This window comes from Peromyscus californicus, unplaced genomic scaffold (genome assembly GCF_007827085.1).
Source record: "Peromyscus californicus insignis strain IS unplaced genomic scaffold, ASM782708v3 Scaffold_20__1_contigs__length_68692818, whole genome shotgun sequence".
NCBI classification, from domain to species: domain Eukaryota; kingdom Metazoa; phylum Chordata; class Mammalia; order Rodentia; family Cricetidae; genus Peromyscus; species Peromyscus californicus.
In genome coordinates this window covers 64,377,130-64,398,353 of record NW_026294503.1, presented here as the reverse complement: position 1 = coordinate 64,398,353, position 21,224 = coordinate 64,377,130, and the positions used below count along the sequence as shown (strand labels likewise).

General features: G+C 44.0%; 1 protein-coding gene across 4 annotated transcripts in view; it reads left to right on the top strand.

The window, feature by feature from the left end:
* The first annotated feature begins 1,307 nt into the window (after positions 1-1,307).
* Racgap1 (Rac GTPase activating protein 1) overlaps positions 1,308-21,224 on the top strand; it is a 32,498-nt gene continuing 12,581 nt past the window's right edge. Inside the window, exons 1-9 of one of the 4 annotated variants that reach the window (XM_052748935.1) lie at positions 1,308-1,455; positions 9,378-9,462; positions 12,143-12,334; positions 13,894-14,030; positions 15,610-15,679; positions 17,361-17,414; positions 19,157-19,237; positions 19,729-19,846; positions 20,721-20,851. In XM_052748935.1, the coding sequence (XP_052604895.1) occupies positions 9,445-9,462; positions 12,143-12,334; positions 13,894-14,030; positions 15,610-15,679; positions 17,361-17,414; positions 19,157-19,237; positions 19,729-19,846; positions 20,721-20,851 (801 nt within the window). In that variant the 5' untranslated portion in view covers positions 1,308-1,455; positions 9,378-9,444. Of the gene's footprint in view, positions 1,456-9,374; positions 9,463-12,128; positions 12,335-13,893; positions 14,031-15,609; positions 15,680-17,360; positions 17,415-19,156; positions 19,238-19,728; positions 19,847-20,720; positions 20,852-21,224 lie in introns of all 4 variants that reach the window. The other 3 variants (XM_052748933.1, XM_052748934.1, XM_052748932.1) reach the window with 3 other exon arrangements.

Below are 21,224 nucleotides of genomic sequence, written 5' to 3'. Positions count from 1 at the left end.
GAACTTTGGGACCTGTCACTGGGAGCGAGTTAGGAAGGGTGGCTGGAGACTGAGGAAGGGCTCTGCTCTTTATCAGGGAGGAGAGGTGAAATGAAGCTATTAATGGTTTTAAGTAAGGAAGAGTCGTAGTTGGATCTGCTTTGTTTGTTTTAGGCTGGTCTTGATCTCTCAGCCTCCACTTCCCAAGTGTGGGGATTATGGGTGCATGCCACCAGGCCCATGTTGAACTGCCTTTTTGAACGTCACAGTTGTAGAGAGCTCAAGGAGGGGTACAGTTTTCCAGGTTAGACTACCGAAGCTGACCAGGCTGGTTATGGTACAGAAGTCAGATGTGGGCTAGCCTGGAGCTCACTACGTAGACCAGGCTGACCTTGAATTTACAGAGATCCTCCTGCCTCTGTCTCGGGAGTGCTGGGATTAAAGTCTTGCACCATCACAGGGACTGGCTCACTGTTTCTTGTAAGCTCAATCTAGCCAGTATTTTGTCAAGTTGCTGGTAGCCATTCCTCCTTGATTAGTAAATCAGGAAAAAAGGAAGGGACTCCAAGACAGAGAAATAACAAAAGAAGAATAAAAAGATAGAGAGTGCATTAACAGATTAAGAATGAATAGTTCGCTGATAAAGTGCATTTCTGATGTTGGGTCCAGATCTTTTAAAAGTTCTAAAGCTCTGTACCAGCATAATGCCAGATTTTAAGTGCATTTATTATACGGGATTATAACACTTCATTTTGTATTTCTGTTTGTTTCTTTGAGCTGTCTCCCCCATTCATAGCTACTGGAAAGCAGAGACCACATGATCAAGCAGAGTGTTTGCTGTGAAGTTGGCATACTTACTGTGCATCAAATAAAAGTCTGAATGAATGCTTGAATGAATGAAGGGATAATTATAGCTCAGAAAATATGGTTAAAATGATTGCTACTCTGTCTCCTTCTGGAATTCTTCCTATTCTACAGTAAGACCCGAAACTATTCAGTTATTAGTTTCCAAGAGCCCTATTTGCCTGCCCGGGGAAACAAGGAGGCAAGAATAATATGCAATTAGTCAACAGGTCATTAGAATAATTACAGGAAAGGGAGCCGGAGCCGAGGGCGGGGAACCTACACGGACCACAAAACACCCCCTAACCCCGCAAGACACATCACAACGCCCCCACCCGAACTGTGCCCTTAGTCAAAATGGCCCCCTTTTGGCGTCTCCCTAACGTCATGCGCATGCTCATTTCCAATTTTTTTTTGCGCCCGCCCCCTAGCCCTGACGCATGCGTTGTCGCGAGGATGAGGTCCTCTGTGATTGGTTGGTGCGCGATTTTGAACCGGATCTGGCGGCGCGGTTCCACACTGCCGTTAGTGAGGTGCGCCGCGAGCGGACAGCAGCCCTCCTGGGGCGCGGCGGCCGGAGAGTGAGCGCCTCGGGCCGGTCGGGGTTGCGTGTGCGCGGGACCGGGAGCCTCGGTAAGCGGGTCCGAGGCCGCGAGCGGGCGGCCGGGACGGGGGCCGCTCTTCAGGGGCGTCCTTTCGAGGCGGGGCCGGAGGGAGGGGTGGGGGTGTGGTTCCCCCGAGGTGGTCTTCGCTGCGGTGCCTGCCGGGCCTGGGAGTGGCTGGCGTGGAGCGCCCCTTTACCCTTTGGGAGGAACAGGGTTTTCCGAGGGAGAAGGCCCTGGTGTTTGAGGGGCCTAGGCGGCCCAGAGCTGTCTCCCTAATTGTGGAGGATTGGAGTGCTGGAAATTCGGACCCTTGACTGTCTCGGGTTATCTTTAGTCCCCCTTTAAATAACAATTCATTGCCCAGCTCTGTCACTAATCTGCCATCCTGTAGCAGGTTTCTGATGCTACCAGATAACCATCTTGGCTTAGGCACAGCTTCCCCCAGCAGAAAAGCCAAGGCTGTTATATCTGGTAGCATCCCAGTAGTGTGTAGGAGGGTCATTGGAGTCACCGTTTACCCTTTAAAGTTCTGTCACTCCTAAGTAAACTGTACCCTATGTGAGTATATGTGACGGTGTCTTATGTAGCCCAGGCTGGCCTTTTGTAGCCAAGGATAACGTTGCACTTCCGATCCTCCTACCTCTGGAATGCTGGGACAGCAGGCATGACAGGATAATTTGGGGATTACAAAGTGTGGCTCACCATTCCCAGTATTCGCTGTGCTGAGGACAGAAGCCAGGCGCTTATGCATGCTAGGCAGGCGTGGTATGAGCCAAAGGCCAGCACAGCTGCACACTTCTTTAAGTCCAAGTAAGGTTGTCCTCTCCTTCTCCTTAAAAATGTGTTGACTGATGAGGCTGGTGTGCACATCAAGCCAGTGGGTTGCAGTAAAAGCAGGGGGACCTGCTGTATTCGTTTTCAGTGTTGCCTAGTGGTGATCTTTAGCTTTTGGGTTGGTGAAAGGTGGTAGTCTTTTTCTTTTCTTTTCTTTCTGCGCCCCCCCCCTCCCCAAGATGGTTTTTCTGTGTAGCCCTGGCTGTCCTGGAACTCACTCTGTAGACCAGGCTGGCCTTGAACTCAGAGATCTGCCTGCCTCTGCCTCCTGAGTACATGAAATCGTGTGTGCCTTGCAGTGTAGCTTTGATAGTGTATGATGGACAAAGGGTGGAGTCTGGGGGGTAAGGTTTTTGTTTCATGTTTAAAGGTGTCATTGTGAGACAGTTTTTATGTCTGCCTGAGTGTTGCAGATTACGAAGTTGATTGAGATCATTAAGGCTTTGGGAATTGGTGAGACTTACTCTAGACTTGCAGACCCAGAAGACCTAGCAGAAAATGGAACACCAGTGTGCTGAGCTGAAATTCAGTTTTTCCCTTCCCTCACTTTAGTCCTTACTCAGGTTGAGCCCAGGACATTCTGTTTATCTTTCTGCAGTTGATTTGTTCATGGGAACAGCTGGATTCATGGTAGTGTTTCTTTGCCTTTGATATGGAGCAGAAGCTGGACACTTAGGGAAATGAATTGTTCTGAAGTGCTGTTGAAGGAACTCATCCTCTGTCGAGCCTGTCTTTGGGAGTGCTTTTCCTTGGCAGCAGGAAACCTACATTGTTAATTTCTTGGGAATCTCTAGAACAGCAATGTGTATGATAATGTTTTTCATTAAAACACTTTGTTGAAAAGAAAAAAAAACACCAAGCAATCTGCCATTGCTTTGTCTAATACTACATAACATCTAAAAAACCTGATATATAGTTTTTTTAATACTATTGTTTGTAGGACTGGTTTAGATGCTTTTCCCAGGATGCCCTGCAGGAAGACCTGTAATGGTCTGTTGTTCGGAAGGACTGTCTGTCTCTTCTTCGCTGGGTGATTGAAATTAAATTGGGGCCTCAAAGCAATAACAGCAAGCTGAGACTCTTTCTCCTGGTGTTGCCAAATTGCTCCCTTAGGGATCCTCACAGATTGGGACTGTAACACCGTGACTTCCCCACCTCTGGGGCTCCCCATCAGTAACAGCTGAGATTCTGGGCACCTTTCTGTTTAGAGTGCTCTGTAAACTGATTTCCTTGCTCCCCACACAGGGGCCGTTGCTGCGCTCTCAAAGGCAGCAGCCTCTGCTGTGGAAGTGACATCTGCTTTACAGCTGAGAGCAGCGCTCTGCAACACGACTGTTTCCTTTCACATTAGTGCGTCTCCTAGCCGTGAAGCTACATAATAAAGGGGGAGGAAATAGACAGGAGGAGGAAAATGTGGCCCAGCAGGAAAATTAAAACCATTCTCAATTGACACTGAGAAGGACGAGTAAGCTTTAGCTCTCTGAGTTACAATTTGGCTGAGGTATTGAGAGTTAGTAGTGATGTAGTGAGATATTTTTGTCACCTATAAATAATTCCTGAGAGTCACTTCTGTAGAATGTTAGAATATAAGATCCCCCAGCATATAAAGAGGAGTATATTTTACTAGAACCAGATTTTAGTTCCCCTAAGCAAACCTATATTAGAGGGGGAAAAAAATCAACTTTGTTTAGAAGTAAGAGCCTCCTCAAGAACAGCTTGGATGACCCCGTCAGAAGTTTGTCATCTTTTTTGGTCTGGATTCTAGCTGACGTCTGTGTTTACACACATATACACATTCTGACTGACATCTGTGTGCACACACATACACTTGCTGACTGACATCTGTGTGCACACATATACACATGCTGACTGACAACTGTGTGTACACACATCTATACATGCTGACTGACATCTGTGTGTACACACATATACACATGCTGACTGACATCTGTGTGCACACATATACACATGCTGACTGACATCTGTGTGTACACACATATACACATGCTGACTGATATCTGTGTGCACACACATATACACATGCTGACTGACATCTGTGTGTACACATATACACATGCTGACTGACATCTGTGTGTACACACATATACACATGCTGACTGACATCTGTGTATACACATATACACTTGCTGACTGACATCTGTGTGTACACACATATACACATGCTGACTGACATCTGTGTGCACACACATATACACATGCTGACTGACATCTGTGTGTACACATACACATGCTGACTGACATCTGTGTGCACACATATGCACTTGCTGACTGACATCTGTGTGTACACACATATACACATGCTGACTGACATCTGTGTATACACATATACACTTGCTGACTGACATCTCTGTGTACACACATATACACATGCTGACTGACATCTGTGTGCACACATATATACATGCTGACTGACATCTGTGTGTACACATACACATGCTGACATCTGTGTGCACTCATATACACTTGCTGACTGACATCTGTGTGTACACACATATACACATGCTGACTGACATCTGTGTGCACACACATATACACATGCTGACTGACATCTGTGTGCAAACACATACACATGCTGACTGACATCTGTGTGTACACACATCTACACATGCTGACTGACATCTGTGTGCACACACATACACATGCTGACTGACATCTGTGTGTACACACATATACACATGCTGACTGATATCTGTGTGCACACACATATACACATGCTGACTGACATCTGTGTGTACACACATATACACATGCTGACTGACATCTGTGTGCACACACATCTACACATGTTGACTGACATCTGTGTGTACACACATATACACATGCTCACTGACATCTACGTATACACACATATACACAAGCTGATGTCTGTTTATACAGGTATACAGGTCTCTGTTCAGTATGACTTATGATTTGCAGGTGTCTGAGAAAATGTGCAGCATATATGGTTGATACTTTATGACATTTAGTGTGTTAGGGTGGAAAGAGGATAGACTTTGACTCCACACCTGCATTTCATGTGCACTCAGTATTTAGTCAGTTCTTGTTTCTAAGTTGTCTATAAAGTGGCAGCTTAGTTAATTAGATTCATATGAAGAAAGATGTGGAATGTCAAGTTTAGTACTCAATTCACAGCAAAGGCATATATTAAATATTATGTAGCACTATTTTAAAAAATAATCTTTGCTTCTGAATTTAGTGGAGCCTCATGTGGAGACAGTCTAGACTACTTAGGGGGAAATTACTGGAGCTGTGAATCACTCTCCCAGAATCTAATTAACAACTATCAGACCCAAACAACACAGTGATACACTTCATATTTTTATAAGCTTTATTTTTTTGTTTGTTTTTTTGAGACAGGGTTTCTCTGTGTAGCTCTGGCTCTCCTAGAACTCACCCTGTAGGCCAGGCTGGCCTCGAACTCAGAGATCGCCTGCTTCTGCCTCCTAGTGCTGGGATTAAAGGCGTGTGCCACCACCGCCCATGTTGCATTGGGATTTTAAACCACTTTCTCCTAGTACACATGGAGGAGACCAGCCTGAGACTGCATACACCAGCTACAGTGTCTTGTAGAGTGTGTTTTTGGAATTGGGTTTGTTTTCAAGAGACTGCCTCTTTCTTCAGCTGGGCAGAGTGGCTCATACCTTATAATATCACCACTTGGGAGGCTGAAGTAGGATTGCTGCGAGTTCAAAGCCAGCCTGGGCAGTCTGAAATAGCCCTTCCTCAAAACAGTACACCAAAACCACAGCCAACCAGCTCTAACCCTTACTCCTTGGAGTATACACTGAACCCAGAGTAATCATGAACTAAAGAAACTTGAGAAAATGTGAAGTTTTTTTCTTTTATTTCTTCTTTTTTTTCCTTCTTTTATTTCTACTGTTGTAACAAAGTACCTTAAACTGTATAATTTATGAGGAACAGACATTTATTTTGTGTGCGTGCACACAGGGACCAGATCTTCCTCTAGTGTGTTCCTCAGGAGCTGTCCACTGTGGGTGCTTTGCTTTGTTTGTTTGAGATAGGGTCTTATATGTATCCCAGGCTGGCCTTAACCCTGAGATCTGACTGCCTCTGCCTCTGCCTCCCGAGTGCTGGGACTGAGTGATAGAAGGAAAGGTATGCACCATCACGCCTGGCCCAGTGTTTTATTTTGGACAGGGTCTCACTGAGACCTGGGGGTGAGCTCTGAGGGTCCTTCTGTTGCTTACCCAGTGCTAAGATTCTAAATGCACAGCACCTGCTCAGCTCAGAATTTTTTTTCTTTTTTACATTCTGTGTGTGTGTGGGGGGGGTTGCGCGTGTGCCATGGTTTGCGGTTTGTGCATGTGTTTAACTTCATCATATGTGTAAGATTGAGCTGGGGTTGTTAAGCTTGTGCAGAAGGGTCCTTGTCCTCTGAGCCACCTTGCTGGCCGGTACATGGCTTCTTACGTGGTGCTGGGGACCAGACCAGGTCTGCGTGCTTGTGCAGCGAGCACTTGATGGATGGAGTTCTCTCTCTAACCCCCAAACAATCGTTTATTTCTTAGAGTTTAGAAAGTCTAAGATGGAAGTGCCCTAAGATTGCTTGGGAAGGATTTCCTTGGTTTCCTTGATGCCTTTTTGTGACCTTATGGCAGAAGAGCAGTAGGGCCACCTAGTTCCTTCAGGCCCTCTTGCAAGGGCACACTAGTCCCTTAGCATTCTAGTCCTGCTGCATAGGGAATTCAGTTTCAACATGCGCTTTGGTGGGACACAGATCATAGAGAGACTCAGGTCGAGTCAGGTCTTATTGTCATTAAGACAACATTTTTGGTTGTGTTTTGAGACAAGGCTTTGCCGTGTAGCCTCCTTCCTGTCCTGGAGCTTGTGCCCATCCGGCCTTTATCTCTAGAGCTGAGCTTGTAGCACAAAGCATCACGCCTGTTTGAAAATGCGGTTTTGCCTGGTGTGGTGGTTCACACCTTTAATTCCAGAGGCAGGCAGATCTCTGGGTTCCAGGTCAGGTCTCAAAAACAAGAAAACCCCCTCCCCCCACTTTCAATATCATAGTTGCTACAGAATCTACTCTCCTGAACCCTTTGCAGGAGTTTTCATGTTCTGAATTGCAGGATATACTTATGATGCTGAGATAGGAGAGATCAATATCCTGTGTTACAGCTGCTGACTAGTGGCCTCTGTTTTTACTGGGAGCCAGAGGAGATCATCATTTGAATCGATCCTGAGTGTTCTTCCTGATTCTGTTCTGCAGCACCTGTGTGTGGACCTCTCCGTGACTTCCACATGCCTTCCTGCTGGCCGTAATGCCACTCTTACTTTGTTCTACTTTGGAGGAAGATGTTTGTAATAAGTCACTTAGTCTGGTTGCTTAGCAGCTTGCCATGGTTTGTTGCTTGGAACCAGATACGTTGCCATTTGAAGAGCATGGTTCCAGCCCTATTCAGGTTACACTGCAGACAGGCTTGGGACGGATAGAATTTTTATTTTATTGCTATTATAGCGGTTGTTTCATGACTACAAATGAATATTTCTGTACTGTTTAATGGAAAATATTTTTATGCTTATGCATTCCTTGTTTTATTGTGGGGTTTTGTTTGTTTCTTCTTTTCTTTTTTCCATTTCTTACTGTCGTAGCTTATGGTACACTCTTAAGATATTTGCAAAATCACTAAAAACTCTATTAAAATAGAGTTCTGAAGTTTTTATTTAGCTCCGTAGAGTAACTACCTGGACAGAGCATCAGGGGTGAGAGGAGCGTGAGAGTCCTTTAATGTGTTTCTAAGAACATTTCATTTTCAAGTCAAGAAATTTGACATTTTCTTCCCTTAATAATTTTTGTCACATTTAGAAATGTCTTTCCTGATGACTAAATGAAGAACTTATTTTTCTAATCCATTCCTGTTGAAGTCTATTTGGAACAAAGCTGCCTGGAAGGTGGCCTAAGTTTTTAATGTGATATGAGCAGGTCTTTGGGAGGAAACACAAAGCCTGAAATTCCCTATCCGGAGCCCACTAGCAATGGTTTTTCCTTTGCCCTTGTCGTTGTGAAGGTGGTCATTGTCTCTCGGACGCCAGAGTGGTATAACATAATCTTCGCCTGTACTTAGTATGAATTTATTAGACACAGTCCCTGCATGCATTCCAGCAGAGAACCCACACTGCAGAAATAATTCTTGTGCTGCTGAGCTGGCAGTTTCCCTACTTAATCACTGTGTGATGTCACCTGTGCCATTGGTGGGAAATGTGCTGACCATGTCCTGCCTTTTAAGAGACAGTTGTGACAGGATGTTAGCTAAAAGTGAGACCAAAAATAAACATTTCAAGGTACATTATAGGTTTTCAAAGTCTGAGAGATTAAAGTAGCAAAAAATGTTGTTAAATTATATTTGAAGAACCACATTTTGTTTGTGGTTGGTAGTGTTTATAGTCCACAGACATGTTCCTTCCTACTGAAGGCAGTTAGCGCCGGCATCATTGTAAGGAATGAGGACTGACCTAGAAGTAGACAGAAGGTGTATGTTGTCAGTGGTTTCCAGCGGTTTTCTAGTTCAGTGCAGCTCGGGCACATGCTTGCAATCCCAGCATTTGGAATGCTGACGCAGGAAGATTGTGAGTTCAAGACCATCTTGAGCAACTAGTAAGACCTCATCTTAAAAAATAAATAGGCAGCCAGTGGTGGGTGCATGCCTTTAATCCCAGCACAGGTGGATCTCTTGAAACAACCGGGGGGGGGGGGGGGGGGGGGGGGTTGTCAAAAAATGAAACAAAACAAAGACATTAACTTTTTTTTTAGATTAGGATCACAAAATTGGTTTAAGATTCTTGAAATGGTAGCTGGGCAGTTGTGGCGCACAGGGCCAGGTGGTTTTCTGTGAGTTTGAGGCCAGCCTCATCTACAGAGCAAGTTCCAGGACAGCTAGAACTGTTAAAACAGAGAAACCCTGTCTTGAAAAACAACAAAAACCAACCAGCAAATAAACAAGAGATTCTTGAAATGGTGGCTGCATGTAGGAGGGCCCAGGTGTTGGTCACTGATAGATTTACCGGACTCTTAGTGAACCTTTTGTAATGGGGAGAAGGCAGCTTCCTAATGTATATTTGATTTCTTGGCAGAAGATGGATGCTACAGTGGTGAATTTGTGGACTCTGTTTGAGCAGCTTGTGCGTCGGTTGGAGATTATCAATGAAGGAAATGAAAGCAGTAAGTCATTCTGAGCTGGTCTGTGGAGGGTGGGGAGGGAGGGTGCGTGATATGAAAAGGGAACCCAGTAGGTTTCAGCGTTTGGTTTTTATATTGCTGGATTGTGCGGAATTCTGAAAGTGGGTGTTCTTTCAGGTTCCCTAAAAAGACAGTGATGGCTACTGCTGGCCAAAGTGTTCTGAGCACTCATTCCAAAGGACCATTAATATTTATTCTATATTACTTTTTTTTTTTTAATTTTTTTATTCTGATGTGATCAGACACCTCACAGCTTGGGAATTGAACCTGGGTCCTCTGGAACATCAATCAGTGCTCTTAACTCCTGAGCCATCTCTCTTTCCCTCTATATTACTCTTAAAAAAACAAAAAACAAAACAAAACAACAAACCTGTGTATGTGGGTACCCGTGGATGCCAGAGAGGGCATAGGCGTCTCTGGAGCAGCAGGTACTGGTGGTTGTAAGCTGCCTGACATGGTGCTGGAAACTAGCTCAGGCCTTCTTTACCACTGAGCCATCCATCGTGGTTTTTTGTTTTTGTTTTTAATAATTATTTTTATTTTATGTGCATTGGTGCTTTGCTTGCATATATATCTGTGTGAGTGTGCTAGATCCCCTGGAACTGGAATTACAGACAGTTGTGAGCTGCCCATGTGGTTGCTGGGATTTGAACCTGAGTCCTCTGGAAGAGCAGCCAGTGCTCTTAACTACTGAACTATCTCTCCAGTCCCATTCATCATGTTTTTAAGTGAACTTTACCCAGCTAGCTTGCTTGCTTGCTTGCTTGTTTACCAAGGGGCTCTTTTCATAGAATACTTGGTATTAATTACCAGTTTCTTATTTATTCCATGAACTGGGAAAAATCTGGATTTCCAAGCATGTTGCTTTTTTGTTTTACTTTTTTAAGAGGGTGGGTCTCATACTGTAGCCCAGATAATTGAAGTCATGGCAATCCTCTTGCCTCAGATTCCTGACTACAAGCACAAAGCTGCCTCATACATCTCTGTTCTTACTGCTCCCAGACATGCTGGCCTCCAGTTCACTGACTGTCCCAGGCTTGCCTAAAGTTCTGTTCTTCCTGCCTCAGCCTCCTAAGTTCTGGCTGTCCTGGAACTCACTATATAGACCAGGCTGGCCTTGAACTTACAGAGATCTGCCTGCCTCTGCCTTTAGTTCCCAAGTACTGGAACTAAAGGTGTGTACTACCATACCTGGCTTTGATTTATTGTATTTTTTAAATATTTTAGTGCATTGATATTTTGCCTGTATGCATGTCTGTGTGAGGGTGTTGGATCCCCTGCAACTGGAGTTACAGACAGTTGTGAGCTGCTGTATGAGTGCTGGGAATTGAACCCGAGTCCTCTGGAAGAGCAGCCAGTGCTCTTAACTGCTGAGCCATCTCTCTAGTCCTAGTATTTGATTCTTGACATTTTCTTTGCCTAAGATAACTTTCATACTGTCCTATTTTGCTAAAATTAGTCTGCTACTGACATAAGTTCCCTTATGACTCAATCTCCCTCCCCGCCCCACCCCGTCCCCCAGGATTTTTCTCTGTGTAGCCCTGGCTGTCCTAGAACTCCCTCTGTAGACCAGGCTGGCCTCAGACTCACAGAGTTCCACTTGCCCCTGCCTCCCAAGTGCTGGGATTAAAGATGTGCACCACCACCGCCCGGCTGACTGGGTTTCTTTTGAATGAATTGGTATACCAAGTTGGAAGTTTAGTCAGATTAAAATTGCTTGCATGTTGTATATTTTTGTATATTGTTTAAATTTGTATAGGAAAGTGCCTTCCCTAACTAAAAATCTGCTGGCTTTAGGTGAATGTGGCTTAGTTTCGCCTGTAAACAGGGTTTGACCAGCAATAAAGAGACCCATATGATGTGGGTGGAGACCGATGCTTGGGGACAGTTGAGGTCAGCTCAGGAACTGAAGGCCCTGGTGCGCGTTGTAGAGCAGTTGTCACCACCAGCAAGGGGTGGAAATGAGCTCCGTGCTGCTTGGGAGTGAGTCTGCCCTCTCTGCACACGTTTGAACAGAGTCCCCGTTCTGCTTCCAGTGACTTTCCAAGAGCCAGTGTCATCATTTCTGCTTTTACACTGGAGTATTTACTTCCCCTCAGGGCATTGTTAAACAGCAAAAGCAATTGGCTCTTTACTTTCTGGTCAATATTTGTATAATTATCACTGAATAGAATTACAGGCCTTAGATACCTGTAATATTTATCTGTATCTACTAGAGCATATTGTAGCAGTGATACCTGAATTTGCTGTTTAACTCAGGTTCAGCAATGTATGACTGTAAAGGAGGCTGGTTTTTGTTTTATGTGACTGTCCTGGTGTGTGACAGCTGCCCCAAAGGTACCCCTCTTTGATTGCCTTCTGTTCAGGAGCTTTCAGCATTGGTGACATCTGGCGCCAGGTGACTAATGAGTTACATACTCCATAGCAGATGCCCTGGTGAAGCCCCAGGTGTGTAGCCTATTGAATCAGGGATTGCTTCCCACTAAGTTCTCGTCCAAAGTGACGAAACAGGGTTTGTCCCTGGTCCTTTTCAGCTGTTTGACTAGTCCAGCACGACTTTATATTTGGGGTGAACCTAACTGTAGGCCTGTTGATTTGAGCAGTTGTATTTTTGCTGGTTGGATTATTAAGTTTTTACCTGTCCTCAGTTGAATTCATCCAGGTTGTGAAGGACTTCGAGGATTTCCGGAAGAAATGTCAAAGAACCAACCAGGAGCTGGAGAAATTCAAAGATCTATTGTTGAAAGCAGAGACTGGCCGTAGCGCTCTGGACGTCAAGCTGAAGCATGCTCGTAACCAAGTAGATGTAGAGATCAAGAGGAGACAGCGTGCTGAGGCTGAATGTGCAAAGCTGGTGTGTATTGCTTTGCGTGTTAGACTGGTGATGGCCTGGGAAGACAGTGTTGATAATGTTTCTATTTACCAGATATACCCAGTTCCCCCTTATGTAAACAACTGAAAGTCGTTTGCCATCTTGCCTGTGATTAGAGATGAAACTGTAACCTGTGGCCTCTGTTTTTTTTAATTTTTTTTTTTTTGTGTGTGTGTTTCTTTTTTTTTTTTAAATGAATCATTTACTTTTATTTTAGGTGCGTTTGTATTTTGTCAGCAGGTATGTCTGTGTGAGTGTCAGATCCACTGGAGATGGAGTTACAGACAGTTGTGAGCTGCCATGGGGGTGCTGGGAATTGAACCCAGGTCTCCTGGACAGCCAGTGCTCTGAACCTCTGAGCCATCTCTCCAGCTCTTGGCCTCTGTTTTTTTAAGTTTGAAATTAATACTTATTTTTCCCTTTAGACTTGAAACTGGTTTTCACTAGACAGATTTCAAATGAGAGTTAAAACAAAATGGCCAAGGATGTAGTGCAGTTGGTAAAATTCTTGCCTGGCATGCACAAGGTTCTGGGTTCCAGCACTCCAATATTTTTTTTTTTATAAGAATTAAAGTGGGTTGGGGATTTAGCTCAGTGGTAGAGCGCTTGCCTAGCAAATGCAAGGCCCTGGGTTTGGTCCTCAGCTCTGAAATAAAAGAAAGTGAGAGAGAATAATAATGAAATTCTAGAATAGTTATGTATCATAATTTATTTGCTATCCTGCAGGGGTGCGTGGGTATCTTTTGAGACAGGATTCTGCTGTATAATCCCTGATGGCCTGAAATTCAAGGATGATCCTCCTGCCTCTGCTCCCTGAACACTGGGTTTAGAGGTATATACCACCATGTGCAGGCTATATTGTTTATTCTAAATACCAAGAATATTGCTCTCCTTTTATGAGTTGGTGGCACTGGCCTGCTGTCATCAATACAGCCAAAGCAATGCTAATGCTTCATCACTTCTCTCTAGCTCCTGGTAAAGGGCTAGACATATTTAGTGAGTTGAACAGTGTGACTGGTATATATGTTATTTTGATGTGACAAGATGCGTCTTGGTGCAAAGAACTTTACTTGAGGGGACTAATCCATCTTAACTCGTGTTAGATGCCTCAGTAAGCCCAAATTGTCTGCATTACAGCTTTGTATTTATTTTATGTATTTTGTTTCATCATTTGAAAAACATGTGACTGCTTTGATCCATAAAAGAAGCCAATAACTGTTCTGATAAAAACAATACTTGAAGTATTTTTGCTATGTGAAATCTGTTTTGGAACTCTCATTCTATGCCACTCTCCTCTTGGATTAGCAGTGAGATCTAAAAATCTCATAGCAGAGACCCCCTATTCTATACGGAGTTGATTTTACTCATCAGAAACCAGCCACAGCCTGAGCTTGATGTGAATTAATATTCTCTTGTTGTAATGCCTTCCTGAAGGCCCATTTGCATAATGTTGTATTTTAATGTCTTCTGTCTAGCCCATAAATTTGAGGTGAAGCTTCCTTCCCTGGCTAGTTACGATGTCTCCTCTGCTTTGTCTGTAGGAACAACAGATTCAGCTGATTCGAGACATACTCATGTGTGACACATCTGGCAGCATCCAGCTAAGCGAGGAGCAAAAATCAGCTCTAGCTTTCCTCAACCGAGGCCAAGCATCCAGTGGCAACCCTGGGAACAATAGGTGGGGGAACTGCATCTGTTGTCATCTGATCACAGCAGCCCGGCTGTCACAAGTCCCGTTATCTGACCTCTTAAGTGTACTGCTTCTGGGGCATGTGCTGAACAAAGCAGAAGAGCCTTCGGGGTGGGCGGTGGGAGGGAGGGGCACAGGCCTGCCCCCGCCCGCTCGCTTTCATTATTTTTAAGCTTTCCTTAGGCTGTTGTTTCACCGTGGGTATAGTTTGGATGGTGGTGTTAAATTACACATCAATAACTAATCCTGTCCATCGCAAAGACCCCAGAGGTGAACGTGTCAGTTCAGCAGTACTCACAGTGTTTACTCTCCAGAGAGCTCTGCAGCTGCTGGGAGCTAAGACCAGACAATCATTTGGGTTCCATAGTGTCGCTAAAATAGTCTCAGCCAGGCTTTGAGTGTAATGCTCCCACCCAGTACAGTAAGTAGGAAAAGGCTTACACTCTTAGGATTGTTTGTTTTGTTGGCTGATTGGTCCATGGGGAATCTTGTTTGGTTTGGTGAGGTGGGGTCTTAGGGTGTAGCCCCGACTGGCCTGAATTTCTTGTTTATATCAGGCTGCCCTTGAATTCATAGAGCTCTACTTTAACCTCCTGAGTGCTGGGGTTAAAGCTGTCATGCCACTATGCCCAGCTCAGGTGGGATCTTTAGAACTAAGAAGATATGTGAACTTGATTTCTTTTCTTTCTTTCTTTTTTTTTTATAAAGATTAAAAGAATTATGTGTATGTGTGTGTGAGGATAAGCCATGTGTGCAGGGATACCCATGTAAACCAGAAGAGGATAGTGGATGCCCTGGAATGAGAGCTGTAAAAGACTATAAGCTGCATGTTGTAGGTAGTGTGAGCTCTTAATCACTGAGCCATCATTTCTCACAGCCCCCCCCCCCAGCCCCTCCTATTTTTTGAGGTAGGGTCTTTCATATCCCAGGCTGGCCTTGAACTCCTGAGTTTGTGCCTCTCAAGTGCTACAATTATCTGCATGGACTGCTATATTCAGCTTAGGCTTAATGTCTTAAAAAGTCAGTGCTGGGGTCTGGGGATGTAGCTCAGATAGTAGAGAACTTGCCTAGTATGCTTCAGTTCCCAGCGCTTTGTAAACTGGGCATGGCGGTACACATCTGTAATCTCAGTGTTTGGGATGTGGGGGCAGGAGAGTCAGAAGTTGAAGATCATCTCCAGTTACATAGGAAGTTCAGCCTGGTCTAGAGGCCTTGTCTCAGACAAAAATATCAAACCTAAAGCCCAGTGCTGGGTAATATTCACTGTAGGAAGTGTCAGACTTGATTGGAATCGAATTGAACCTCAGCCTGCTTCCTTGTAGTACAGCAAGAAACCTGCCATAGCTCTGACTGTAATCCTCACTTGCTGCTGACGCCACTGTGCTGTTCTGCACGCACAGCACTCTGTGGAAACCATGGAGAGCAGCTCCCTGCAGCGAGGACTGCAGCTTGTGCGTGTCTGTGAACTTGCTCATGTTATCTGACCAGTGGGACTTCTCAGGGTACTGGTGGCTTTTCTGTTTTATGGTGTTCTGTGTCTAACATTGTGTTATTGTTTTTAATCCAGACTGTCAACCATTGATGAATCTGGTTCCATTTTATCAGATATCAGCTTTGACAAGACTGATGAATCACTGGTAATAAACATTTGATCTCTGGAGTTATCTGCTTTTGTTAACCTGCCCTGTAAGAGCGTCTCTGCTCCTGTCCTTGGCTATCCTTTACGACTCTTTCATTGTTGATTTGTTACAGATTCTGAGCTAGCAATTTAAAATATAAATCCACCAAAGCTATAAGATACTGACTTAAATATTTATTTTCTGGAAGTAAGAATGTAAAATTCAGGATTTGCTGTGAAGTCGAGTTTATCTGAAGGGTCTCTGGGAGGCACCTCTAGTAATTGATTATGTCTTAACTTGTTAAAGCCCTAGCTAGGGGTAAAAATCAGCAAGATTGACCAGGCAGGGTGTTTTATTTTTAATTTTTGAGATAGGATCTCACTATGTAGTTGTAAGCTGTCCTGGAGCTTGCTGTGTAGACCCAGGTTAGGTTTATTTGCTGCTGCTGCTGCTGCTGCTGCAGTGAGTAGATTTGTACTTTATTTCCCAATTAGTCTGCTTCTTGAGGGAAGCTTAGCCATCCTTCATAGAAGGACTTGAGCCAGAAGGATGGGAATTTAAATTTCTGGGCAGTGTATTATTCTTTTATTAAGCAATGGTTGCCCACATCTAATTCGTTACCTTGCTTTTGTCGATAGCAGAACTGTGAAATTTCTGTATAAATGGTAATGTTTCATATACCTACTGATATTTTAGTCTTTAATGCTCAGGAGACTGGTAGTCCGCTGGCAGTTCATCATTTCTGTGGGAGTCTGAAACCCAGCAAACAAACCAAAGCACAGGACGTTGTTAGTGTTTGGTTTTTGATGGCAAAGCAAGTAGCAAATACTTACTACATTCCTAGGAGTGTTTTTGCTCATAGTCAGTGTTTAACCAGAGAAGCAAATGTCCATTTTAAGGATATAAATATTAGGAAGCCACCTTTTGAAATAAAGAATTATATAGAGTAGGTCTGGGGTATATAATCAAACATATCAGGTGAGTTTCGAGGAAAACCTCTACTGTGATAGCTGTTATAATTGGGGCTGATCAACCAGTAGCTAAATTATTTGAACATGAATTGGGGAAGTTCAGTTCATGTTGCCCTCCTGTTTGTTGTATATGCTGTTTCTAGGTACTGTGTTTGTAGGGGTAACCAGGAGTAAGGGAAGCACGGGCAGATAGGAAAATGAATGCCAGTGGTTATAATAACGGAAGTGAAACTAGTCTGTAGTAAAAAGCATAGAATTCAAAGGTAAACCACTTTTTAGGATCAGGAAAGAGAGATATTGAGGGTTAAAAACCGTGAACTAACTTAAGTGGGACTGTTGGATGGAATATCCGATCAGACTGTAGCAGTCACTTAGGGCAAGAGTTACATCTGACATGGTCTGTACAGTGTCTTAAATTCTCTAAGTTCTAAAACTAATTAGAGAAATAATCAGGAATAAAGGACCAGGCAGCTGAAATAATCACGACAGCGGTTGATTCTCTAACCTTTCCCTGTCTCTGTGGCATTGGTTCCTGATTCTATTACTGTTGCTTCAATATTTGAAGGAAGCCTGCTAACTGGAGCTTTGGAGCAAACTTCAAAGACTGTCTTAATTTCTCTCTCCTGGGGTTTTAAGTTAGGTAGTCTGACTTGTTTGCTGTAAATTTATTTGCGCAGGATTTATGATCAACCTAACCAAAGAGATTAACATGGTCTAATTGTCAACAGGACTGGGATTCTTCTTTGGTGAAGAATTTCAAAATGAAGAAACGAGAAAAGAGGGTATGTATATGTTCTCCTTGCCCCTCCCTGGGTGGTGCTTGAACCCACAGTCCCATGCACACTTGGCAAATGCTCTCTCTCTAGTCACTTGTCACCCAGGATGTCCTTAACTTACTGTGTAGGAAAGCCTTAAATTTGTGATCCTTCTGCCTCAACCATCCAAGTGGTTGGGATTATAAATTTAGGCCATTAGGCTCAGATGTTTTACCGTTTATAAAATAAGAGTTCTCACTGCGCGTGGTGGCACATGCCTTTTAATCCCAGCACTTGGGAGGCAGAGGCAGGCGGATCTCTGAGTTCAAGGCCAGCCTAGTCTACAGAGTAAGTTCCAGGACAGCCAGGGCTACACAGAGAAACCATATCTCCAAAAACCAAAACAATTTTTTTCTTTCCTGGCATCTTGTCCCACAGTTGTGATCCTAACACTAAGGAGGTTGAGTCAGGAAGATCATGAATTTGAGGCCAGCCTGGGCTATTTATCAAGTTTGAGACCAGGTTGAACTACATTGTAATATCCTATTACAAACAAACAAACAAAACAAAAGCAGGGCTGGAGAGATGGCTTGCTGTTAAGAGCACTTACTGCTTGTGTAGATGACCTGGATGGTATTCCCAGGTGGTGACTCACAAATGTATGTCACTCTAGTTTCAGGAGATCCAATGCCTCTTATAGCCTCCTTGGGCATCAGTCATACATGCGGTGTTCACATATACATGCAGGCTACTCATACACATAATATAAAAAAAAAAAATTTAAGAGAAAAACCAACCAAACAAAAAATCCCATTAGTAATAGTTTTTCTTTTTGGGAAATTTGGATACAAAACTGTATTTCTGACACATCTCTAGACATCGTTAAACAAAAAACACAAAATATAGGTGAGCTGTGGTGATGCACACTTTTAATCCCAGCACTTGGGAGGCAGGGTCAGGTGGATCTCTGTGATTGGAGCCTAACCTGGTCTACAGAGCAAGTTTCAGGACAGCCAGGGCTACATAGAGAGACCCTGTTTCAAAACAAACAAGCACAAAACACAAATGGATTAGTGCTACTGGGGCAATACTTTTTTGATTTAAAAATTGTATTTATTACTATTATTGTGGGGGGGGGGAGAGATGGCCATGTGAGTACAGTCACATGCATACCTCAGTGCATAAGAATTGGTTCTTTCCCAGCCACTGTAGGTTCTGGGAATTGACTGAGACCATCAGTCTTACACAGTGAGCACCTTTCCCCACTGAGCATCTCTCCAGTCCTCCAGGGGCCAGAGTGATGTCACTTGAAGCAGTGACTGAGGGCAGGATTCTACTTTAGTTCACGGGTCTGGGCTACATCTCCATATCGTAGGAAAGAATATATTTGAGTTTGTTTTGAGTTGTCATGTGAATTTTTATGCAGGACTTTTGTACCTACTATAAGCTCCAGATGCAGTGTGTGTAGAATGGGATATGGAGCTCTATCTGGGCTGACGTGCTTAGGGTATTTGATGTGTTTCCAAAGACTTCATGTCCTTAGATAGGATTATGGTTCTTCTTTTCTGATGCTGTCTCCAGAGCTCGTCTCTTTTCTATAGCACTGAAAGCATTTTTGTGTTTGTTTAACAAACAGGCCACAAGAAAGAGCACATTATTTATGTAGCCCTGCTTCTTAGGACGTGCGTGTAGTTGCTGATAGGATTGTTGTGTTCTCTGGGCTTCAGTTCTACTTGACACTATAGTTTCGGTCTTTACTCCCTCTCTAGCGCTCCAACAGCCGACAGTTCATCGACGGCCCTCCTGGGCCTATAAAAAAAACCTGTTCCATTGGCTCCACAGTAGACCAGGTAAGAGGAGTCAGCCAGAGAACTGGGGTCCTAAATGCACCAGGGGTTAGTGGCTCTGCACAGCAAAGTGGCAGTCAATATTACTGCAGTGTTATTTTGAGAGAAGTTTGAGTGTTTTTCTATGTAGTAAGATCCTCTATTGTCCATGTGAGTGGGTGTTGATTAAGAACTATCAGTGGCGCACACCTTTAATCTTAGCACTCTGGAGGTAGTGAAGCTGGGGCCAGCCTGGTCTAACATAGTTCAGAACAGCCAGGGCTACATAGAAAGATCCTATCTCAAAACAAACAAGAAAAAAAATCAGAACTATCAGCTATAGGTTTGATTGTATTTCACTGTGTGTATCTCCCGACACTGTATGAGATTTTGACTTAAAGGCTTAGGACCAGAGTATAAGTCTTAACTCCGGATTTGGGAATTTTTAGCTACTGGAAAACACTTGTATAGAAACAAAGTTAGTATGTCTGTCTTTCTTTATGGCTCTGTTTCAGGCAAATGAGTCCATAGTTGCAAAAACTACCGTGACTGTTCCAAGTGACGGCGGACCCATTGAAGCTGTGTCTACTATTGAGACATTGCCGTCTTGGACCAGGAGTCGGGGGAAATCAGGTCTGATGGATTTATGGCTAAATGTCGTCATTGTCTCTGCAGAGCTGGCTGTGGAGGCACACAGCTATAATCTGATCACTTGGAAGCATAGGTAGATTGGAATCAATCTAGTCTTCATAGTGAAGGGCAGCCTAGTCTTCATAGTGAGTTCAAGGTCAGCCCGTGGATACCTGGTGAGACCAAAAAACAGAAGGGGGGCTGGTGAGATGGCTTAGCACTAACTGCTCCTGCAGAGGATGCAGGTTTGGTTCCCAGCACCCACATGGTGGCTCACACTATCTGTGACTCCAGACCCAGGGAATCTGACATCCCTTCCTGGCCTCGTTGGGCTCTACACAAATGTGGCACACAGACCCATTCAGGCAGACACTCACACACATAACTAATAAAACCTAAAAAAAAGAAGAAAATTAAAAAGAAGGAAAGAAAGGAGGAAAGAAAAGCCAGGGGTGGTGTCTCATGTCTGAAAGAACCACCCAGGTTCTGAGACAGGAAGATCAAGCATGTGTTTGAGGCCAGCCTTGGCTACCAAAACCAAATATAAATAAATGAAAACACTGGTTGAAATTGAGAGTGGGTTTCTTAGAAGCCTCTTGAGACAAGGTGAGCTGTCGTGGGGAGATTCTACTAGCTGCTTGCTGCTGTCCTGGTGTGTTTGTGCTGTCCTTTACTTCTGGGTGGCTAGTCAGTCTGCATGTACCACTAGTGGAGAATTGGAGCTTTTCCTGGAAACTGTGTGTGTGTGTGTTCACTACTACTAGTTATATTAAAAGCAAAGTTAAAAAGGGAAAAGTAAAATTAAAATAAAAATGGGATTAAAATCCAGAAGGGTGAAAATTTTTAGGACAGAAATTTAAATTTGATTGTTTTCTAGGTCCTTTACAGCCTGTGAACAGTGACTCCGCTCTGAACAGCAGGCCAGTGGAGCCAAGAACTGAGACAGACAATTCAGGGACCCCTCAGAATACCGGAGGCATACGCCTCCATGACTTTGTCTCAAAGACGGTAAGTCCGGGAGGGCTTCATTTTCTTTGAGGCAGTTAGTTTGTTTTTGGAACAGGCTCTTTCTTGGTAGCCCAGGTTGGCCTCTAACTCCATCGTTCCTCCTCTTTAACGTCCCGAGTGCGGGATAACAGCCCCTCACCACCACTCTGTCTGTCTTTGTATCTGGAGGCAGCAGGGGCACTGTTTCTTTTTATTGAGCTTGTTTGTTTTCAAGACAGAGTTTCTCTGTGTAGCTCTGGCTGTCCTGGATCTCGCTCTGTAGACCAGGTTGACCTCAAACTCACAGAGATCCGCCTGGCTCTGCCTCATGAGTGCTGGGATTAAAGGTGTGCACCACCATCATCTGGCTAAATACACTGATTTTTATTAAAAG